This window comes from Phoenix dactylifera, unplaced genomic scaffold (assembly GCF_009389715.1).
Source record: "Phoenix dactylifera cultivar Barhee BC4 unplaced genomic scaffold, palm_55x_up_171113_PBpolish2nd_filt_p 000140F, whole genome shotgun sequence".
Classification (NCBI taxonomy): Eukaryota; Viridiplantae; Streptophyta; class Magnoliopsida; order Arecales; family Arecaceae; genus Phoenix; species Phoenix dactylifera.
The window spans coordinates 235,383-244,352 of record NW_024067696.1 but is presented as its reverse complement, the minus strand read 5'-3'; the positions used below and the strand labels follow the sequence as shown (position 1 = coordinate 244,352).

Below are 8,970 nucleotides of genomic sequence, written 5' to 3'. Positions count from 1 at the left end.
AATTTCGTGAGAAGCCGGCGAGGTGGTTCCGGGAGAAGCCGGCGAGGTGGTCGGAGATCGGGAGAATGCCGGCGACGAGAGGGAGAAGGGGGAACGGGGGGTTTTGGGCGTTGGCGAGGTGTTTTGGAGGGGAAGAGCGGGGTGGGGGGGGGGGTTTGGGGGGTGTAGAGAGCAATTTAGGTGAGGGGGTGGGGAGGGTGGGGGGTAATTAGGAATTTTTAATTTTTTAGGGGTGTCCTTAGCAAATGGGGGGGTGTAGAGAGTATTTAATTTTTTTTTAATTTTTGGGGGGTGTCCTGAGCAATAGGGGGGTGTATATAGAACCACCCTTCGGGATCCTCCGGAGTCCGGGCTTCTCCCGCCCCACCGTCTCCGCGTCCCCACTCGCTGCTCCTCCCAAGCACGAACCAGTCTTCTTCGATGACGTGTCGCGATGTTACTGATGGCCCCGTGGGACCGCGTGATCTGCGGATAGAGACGGCCAGTCCGCGTTCCTTCGACTCCGCCACCCTCATCGGCTTTCTTGCAATAACCCAAAAAAAAAAAAAAAAACTCTTCCTTTCCATTAAAAGAAAAGGAGACTCTTTTTAAGCTCCCAGCTCGCTCTATACTTTCCTTCCAATCTCGCCCCAAAAAACCCCAATCATAACCCCATCGCTCAACTTTGGAGCGCCGGCGATCGCCACCGGGGCTCAATCTTATCTCTAATCATCGCCTCTGCGGAAGGCTTTCGAGAATAAAAAAATGGTTGCCGGTGGCTTCTAGGGCTTGGACTTTTGCGGCACTTGGACCTGGTCTCAAGTCTCCCTCCAGTTGTATCCTATCTTCTTAAGCTTGTGTTGTTTGAACGCTTCACACACCGAGGACAGAGGAAAGAGGCGGATAGAGAGCGAGAAGAGACGTCAGAGGGAGTGGATCCAGTCTGCTGTCTCTTACTCCCCACGCGGAGTGGAGAATCGGTCGTGATCTGGTATAAATCCACTCGTTATAAGCCTCTGGGCTTTGGATCCAGTCGTACGCTCTGCTTGATGAACAACTTCCTCGGATTCCCGATTCCGAAATCCTAAGGTTGGTGATCGATATTCGTTTCTTGTTATACTTACATTCATATCTCAAAAAAAGAAAAATCGAATTTTAAGCAATTTGTTTGATCTTTATAAAATTTCAGATTCTTCGTCGGTTTTGAAATCCGTAGATTGCTTATCTTTCGCTCGAGCGAGTGATTTTCCTCTTGGATTTTTATTATTTTTTTTGGCTAAAAGTTTGAGTTTTAAGCTCTCTTTATGGAAAGCTAGATTCCTCTATATCTTAGGATTTGCAGTATTAATTTGCTCATGTATGCTGCGATCTTTATAAAAAGCAAGCCGTGATTTTTATTTGTGAAATTTTAGATACGTTTGAGATATATACAACCAGGCGGATAGATATGGCTTCAAACAATGCTCTCAGGACCAGTCGATCCTCTCGGATGTCGTCGTCGGGAGTCGAGCTGCAGCAGGGTGGCAACAAGCTACGCCGCCACCCAGCGTCACATTCGGACGGCGGACGGAGTCTGGCCGCTACATCAGCTATTCGAGGGATGACCTTGACAGCGAGCTGAGTGGTGAATTTTCCAAGGAGTTTTCTGAATTACCATGTCACCATCCCGCCGACCCCCGACAACCAGCCGATGGACCCGACAATCTCTGCCAAGGTTGAGGAGCAGTATGTATCCAGTTCCCTCTTCACTGGTGGATTCAACAGCGTCACCCGTGCTCATTTAATGGATAAGGTGATTGAGTCGGAGGCGATGCACCCCCAGATGGCTGGTGCCAAGGGCTCTTCTTGCGCAATCCCGGGTTGCGACTCCAAGGTCATGACTGATGAGCGTGGCAATGACATTCTCCCTTGTGAGTGTGACTTCAAGATCTGCGCTGAATGCTTCACCGATGCAGTGAAGGCTGGTGGTGCAGTCTGCCCAGGATGCAAGGAGCCGTATAAAGCTACTGACTTGGAGGAGGTGATGAACAATGCCGGCGCCTGCACAGCATTCTCCGCTGCCCCCACCACCAGGTGGGGTGTCGAGGATGGAGAGGAGGCTGTCATTGATGAAGTCTACAAAGTTGACCCGGAGCCAGACTGGCGACTGGGATCACAACCGATGGTTTGTTCGAGACAAAAGGAACCTATGGGTATGGAAATGCGATCTGGCCCAAGGAGAGTGGGGGTGATGATGGGAATGGAGGAGACGGACAGCCATCAGAGCTGATGAGCAAGCCTTGGAGGCCTCTCACACGCAAATTGAAGATCCCTGCAGCAGTCTTGAGTCCCTATAGGTAAAGCAGTTATTTGCCCTGCTTCGGATGAAAATAATCTAATCATAATGATCTTTCTAAGTTATTCTAGAATCAGTAATTCTTTATTTGTGCAGCAAAATGAAATTCTAAAATTCATAGTATTAATTTGTTGGTTAGATCTTGTGCATATCATGGTTGTTTGATGATTATATCTCATGAATTTGTTGTAATTTATGAGCATGTAAGGGGCAGTCTCATCTCCAAGTGAATTTCAGCAAGCAATTTGCTGATTCTATGCAGAAGCATAATATTTGAAGCATCAAAGAAAACATAATCTTGTTACGATAGAGGAGAGGGACAGAAGATCATAAAATATTAACATGTTGCGAACTGGGCAAATGGAGTTAATGTAGTTGACTATCAAGGAAGCACCAATGGACATCATAAAAACTGTCAGCTGGGACTTGTGATTTAGGATACTATGACATGGATATCCGAACCCAAGAAAGTGAGTGGTTTGCTTTATGCTTGAGAAGACCTCACAAGTAAAAGTATGCATGTCCTTCAGTATTTTTTTTTAATTGCGAGAACCAATTCTTTAATTGTATTACCATTGATGAGTTTGATTAAATTTTCCAATTTAACAAGTTAGAGAGTATAATTTAGAATTGTAGATTAGGCTTTTTGAATGCTATTGTTGGTAGTCTTCCTTATATTATATGTATGTTTTCTATTACTAGTTAATTTATTAATGCCTCTAAATCAAGAATTCATGTTTTCCCTAAGGAATCCTTTAGTTTATCTACGGCAGTTTATGAGTTCTCAAATACATTATATCTGTGTACTTCAGCAGAAAGATATTGTTGCCAAATTTTTGCAGTATTTTCTAGGCATGTTAAAGTGTTGACGGTTTTTTGATCAATTCTGTTGCAGGCTCCTTATTGTAATCCGCTTGGTTGCTCTTGGACTCTTTCTTGCTTGGAGAATTAAGCACAAAAATGAGGATGCAATATGGCTGTGGGGGATGTTCCGTTGTCTGTGGAGCTGTGGTTTGCTTTCTCTTGGGTCTTGGACCAGCTCCCGAAACTTTGTCCTGTCAACCGTGCCACCGACCTTGCAGTCTTGAAAGACAAGTTTGAAACTCCTACGCCTAGCAACCCTACTGGGAAGTCTGATCTTCCTGGTATTGATGTCTTTGTTTCTACTGCTGATCCAGAAAAAGAGCCTCCTTGGTTACTGCAAACACCATACTCTCCATCCTTGCAGCTGATTACCCTGTTGAGAAGCTCTCTTGCTATGTTTCTGATGATGGGGTGCCCTGCTGACTTTTGAAGCAATGGCGGAAGCTGCAAGCTTTGCTAATATATGGGTTCCTTTCTGGTCGTAAACATGATATTGAGCCAAGAAACCCAGAGAGCTACTTCAATTTGAAGAGGGATCCTTATAAGAACAAGGTGCGCTCTGACTTTGTTAAGGATCGGAGGCGGGTGAAGAGAGAGTATGATGAGTTCAAGGTCCGCGTCAATGGATTGCCTGATTCTATTCGCCGGCGTTCTGATGCATATCATGCTCGTGAAGAGATTAAAGCAATGAAGCGACAGCGAGAAACTGCTGGTGATGATCTGGTGGAACCCGTTAAGATCCCCAAAGCCACTTGGATGGCTGATGGTACGCATTGGCCAGGCACTTGGATTAACCCCTCCTCTGAGCATTCTCGGGGTGATCATGCTGGAATTATACAGGTAATGGTTCACTATGATTCTGGCTATTTTTCCTCAAGTTTTATTGAGTGTTTTATCAGCATTTTATTATATTCTAAAGCACTGAATTGTGTTTAGCTTCTTATTCTATACTGTGATCCTAATTTTATCACCATGACTAAAGTATTTAATTTTCAATGCTGTTTGGTTACTTACCTATGGATTTTGTTGGTGGTCGATATAGATTATATGCTCTAACCTTGATATCAGCTATTTCTACCATCATAACATTAATCTTGTAATTGTCCCATGTACCATTAATGAATCACCTATGCGCTTTGAAAATTCTTATCTGCCAGTCATGTCATACAGTTGTGTGAATTTCTACTTAGGGCCATTTGTTTTTTTAATCATATTCTTATTTTGCTATCTTTGATGACATAAAATCAGGTCATACTCTAGAACTCTTCATCCCCCCTCCTCCCGCGCGAACTTCTTTAATTGGGCAAATATTCCCTGAACTTTTGCTGCAAATTTTAACAACATTATGATGGATACGTAAAATAGAAAAGGAAAGAGAAGAAAATACAGTGGCCTGAGATGAATTTATCTATTTCCTGTTGCAGGTAATGCTGAAGCCTCCAAGTGATGAACCGCTGTTTGGGAACAATGAAGAAGGAAAGCCCCTCGACTTCACTGATGTCGACATCCGTCTTCCCATGCTGGTCTATGTCTCGCGTGAGAAACGCCCAGGTTATGACCATAACAAAAAGGCCGGTGCCATGAATGCCCTTGTTCGTGCCTCTGCCATCATGTCTAATGGCCCCTTCATCCTCAATCTTGATTGTGACCACTACATTTACAACTCCGAGGCCCTCCGGGAGGGCATGTGCTTTATGATGGATCGTGGTGGTGACCGTATCTGCTATGTCCAGTTCCCACAGCGGTTTGAGGGTATCGACCCCTCTGACCGTTATGCCAACCACAACACCGTCTTCTTCGATGCCAACATGAGGGCACTCGATGGCCTTCAGGGCCAGTGTATGTAGGTACCGGTTGTCTCTTCCGTCGCATTGCACTTTATGGTTTTGACCCTCCTCGTGCCAAAGAACACCACCCTGGCTGTTGCAGCTGTTGCTTCCCTCGGCGCAAGAGTCCTAGGTCTGTTGCCTCAGAGGAGACCCGTGCTCTTCGAATGGGGGACTCCGACGATGAGGACATGAACCTGTCAACATTCCCCAAGAAGTTTGGAAACTCAAATTTCCTAATTGATTCAATCCCAGTGGCTGAGTATCAGGGGCGACCTCTTGCTGATCACCCTGCCATCAAGAATGGCCGCCCGCCTGGTGCCCTCACCATCCCACGTGACCTCCTTGATGCATCTACTGTAGCTGAGGCCGTCAGTGTCATCTCATGCTGGTATGAGGATAAAACTGAATGGGGCCAGCGTGTTGGGTGGATCTATGGGTCTGTTACTGAAGATGTCCTCACTGGCTTTGGGATGCACAACAGAGGGTGGAAATCAGTCTACTGTGTCACCAAGCGTGATGCCTTCCGCGGGACTGCTCCAATTAACCTCACTGACCGGCTCCACCAGGTCCTTCGGTGGGCGACGGGCTCTGTTGAGATCTTTTTCTCTCGCAATAATGCCCTGCTAGCCAGCGCCAGGATGAAGCTCCTCCAGAGGATTGCTTACCTCAATGTCGGGATCTATCCATTTACCTCCATCTTTCTCATTGTCTACTGCTTCCTCCCGGCACTCTCCCTCTTCTCAGGACAGTTCATTGTGCAGACACTCAACGTGGCCTTCCTCACCTACCTTCTCATCATTACTTTAACACTTAGCGCTCTTGCTGCGCTCGAGATCAAGTGGTCGGGGATTTCACTTGAAGAGTGGTGGCGAAATGAACAGTTTTGGCTCATTGGAGGAACCAGTGCTCACCTTGCTGCTGTGCTTCAGGGGTTACTGAAAGTGGTTGCAGGGATTGAAATCTCATTTACCCTCACTTCGAAATCAGCTGGTGATGATGTGGATGATGAGTTTGCTGACCTCTACATTGTGAAATGGACATCTTTGATGATACCGCCCATCACAATCATGATGGTGAATTTGATAGCGATTGCAGTTGGTGTCAGTAGAACCATATACAGTGAGTTGCCGCAGTGGAGCAAGCTTTTAGGTGGGGTGTTCTTCAGCTTCTGGGTCTTGGCGCATCTCTACCCATTTGCTAAGGGTCTTATGGGGAGGAGAGGAAGGACGCCAACCATCGTATTTGTGTGGTCTGGACTCATTGCAATCACTATATCACTGCTCTGGGTTGCTATCAATCCCCCATCTGCGAATTCCCAGATCGGTGGCTCCTTCACATTTCCTTGAGCTATTTCAATTTGGTAGTTCGGCAGAATTCATGGCAAGGTGGAGCGAAATGCATCCAGTTCTTTTGATACTTTGCTGCTTCGGTTTCAGGCTGTTCCCGCGTTTCCCTGAGCAACTTTAACTTGGAAGCAGAGGATTGTGGGTGCTTTTCTACTTGGTCTCTGAGGTTTTGGCTTTTCATCAGCTACATTTTTTTTTTCCTGTTACCGTTCTATTTAGTTGTTCAGGGACTGCACTAGGGAGAAGATGGAAAGAGTTAAAAATATGTTAAAAGTATATGTGATCATTTTACAGTAGATATATCATTCTTGTTTATAGATGGATGTTAGGAATTATTCATGTATTGTTTTTTTCCTCTGCATAGTTGTCAACTTTGGATTCACCATTTTTCTTCCCAGTCAATTGTTCTGTACTTTAATGCATTTACTTGTAAAGCAGGTGAAATCCAGGTACCTTCTTGGAAGAGGTTTAGATCGCAGTTATTCGCAAAACTGCTTCCCTGCATTCATAAGAGACGGTCTTAAGGGAAGATTCCTGATCTTTACCAATTTGTTCTTGGTTCTCATCTTCTTTCTGATCTTTTTTTTCCCTTATTTCTCCACCTGGAGCCCTCCTCCATCCTCTTGTTTCTTGATGGCCCACCCGGGTTGGATGGTGCTTGGCCCTGCTTCTCCCATGCCTATCTTTGATACACACAGGCATTACATTATGGGAAAGTGTTTTTGTTGTTTTTTAAGACAATGTACATGAGATGCTCAAAGCGAAGGTTGGGTTCATTGTAATCCTGAATCTCAAGTTGAAACTCTGCTTGTATTAGTTGTGTGAGATTTAATGCTGTTTCATCACCAGAAATGTTGGGGTGAAAAAAGTTCTATGATGTTAGAAGCTAGGTAAACTATAAGGGGGCCAAGCGCCAACAAGCCGAGGAGACCCAAGGTAAACAGGAAGGTGTGCTTGGAATGGCTTGTGAAGAACAATTAGACGTCCAAGGCTGTTTATGGGATGAATGTTAGATTAATTATATGATGAACAATGAAAGCCAAGGAAGAGGAGGATGGAAAACAGGCAGACCGAACGTGAGAGAACTCTTGCCCGAGATTTTGATGAAAGGGGAGGGAAACCCATCCAGCGACTTAGTTAATGATAGTTTATAAAGTTAATATGTTGAGCTTTCTTCCTATAAATTGGTTGTTTTCATGCCATCCAAACTAACACCAAGCATACCACCTGATCCCTATCTCTCTTCTATAAATAGAGGAGGTGTCCTTAGGATTTCTCTAAGTAGTTTACATGCCATTGCGAGGGAGAGGAGAGAGAGAGATGGAGGCTAGTCAAAGTTAGGTAAAGCTCTAGACAAAGCACGAGAATGAAAGCTGCTATAAGTAATAGCCATCCCGTGACCCGTCGCCACCCCTCCTTCCTTCATCCCCGTCGCAGTCCCCTTCCCTTTCACCATGTTTTATTTATATTTTCATTTTGATTCCTTAGGGTGCCCAGCAATCCTAGGTTTGCAATAATATAATATCAAAACCCAAAATCATGCTCTTGTAGGATTATCTTATAAGGAGGGCAATATTCTTGATATTTTACTTAATAATTTAATAATATCGCAACATCTTCTATGTTGAATTCAAAAAAGTTAACCAAAATTCCTAGGTACATTTATTATGTTATTGGTTGGTTTTACATCGACACCGTATGTGATTTTTATGTAAATTGTCATCAACTTTTCGTATCCTAAAACCTATCTATTTACTTTCAAATAAGAAAGCATCGTTTATTTGTGCGTCTGGCTGTAAATGTTTTGATTATTGTTCTCTTGTTGTGAAAAAAGTTTTTGCTTTTAAATATTATTTTTTAAAATCTTTTAAGCTTTTGAATCACTTTAAGATTAAAATTCTGATTTTTCGCTTGCTTCACCGATAGAGGAGAAAAGAGAGTAGATGCACTTTAATTTTGTTGTTAGTAGTTTAAAGAGCATGCGGCAAAGAAAAGAAATCTTGATTGGGGATGGCTGCCGGATCCTTATAAAAATATAACATTATCAAGACATTACAAATTTTTAGTATCACCTTGATATTTTTTGACTTGTGAACTTTTTTTCCTGCAGTTCAATTTTTCGGCTCTATAGTCATAAACAACTTGAACCTTAAGCCCTAATATATATGTCTAATGCTTCATTGTCCTTTTAAGGCAGTAATGCTTAATGCTTCCTTAATTATACAAGTTTGTTTTTTGCAGCTTGCCTCCTTGTATCATTCTTTGGATCCAAGGTTGATTAATATTAGTAGCTATTTTTTCTTGACAGTCATTTTATTTTTTACATGTCTTCATGACAAATTCTCATACAAGTTTAACTGGTTTTTTGTGGGTTACTAGAAATGAGGTTCAGTATTTTTTTTTTTTTTTTTGCAATCTTATTAATCTTCCCCAATGACTGTTTTTTTCTTTCTTCTTAGGTGTGCCTTGATAGAAGAGAACATACGACATGTCTTGCTGGTTCTTTTAAGCTTGGTGAGGGGGACTGGAGGGAATATCAAGGCATTTTGTGACCACTAAAACCCCACCCAAGTAGCCATCATGCTCAAATTTTTTCTTAGGATGAGTGATCTCAATA

General features: G+C 43.5%; 1 protein-coding gene across 1 annotated transcript; it reads left to right on the top strand.

Annotated features, from left to right (window-relative positions):
• Positions 1–430: 430 nt before the first annotated feature.
• On the top strand, positions 431–6,882 carry LOC103707260 (cellulose synthase-like protein D2). The gene is given in 11 exon segments (XM_008791678.4): positions 431–1,068; positions 1,392–2,013; positions 2,015–2,144; positions 2,146–2,315; positions 3,210–3,303; positions 3,306–3,504; positions 3,507–3,584; positions 3,587–3,657; positions 3,659–4,018; positions 4,603–5,005; positions 5,008–6,882. Coding segments are annotated over 10 exon segments (3,195 nt in total). The 5' UTR covers positions 431–1,068; positions 1,392–1,669; the 3' UTR covers positions 6,354–6,882.
• The last annotated feature ends 2,088 nt before the right edge of the window (positions 6,883–8,970 follow it).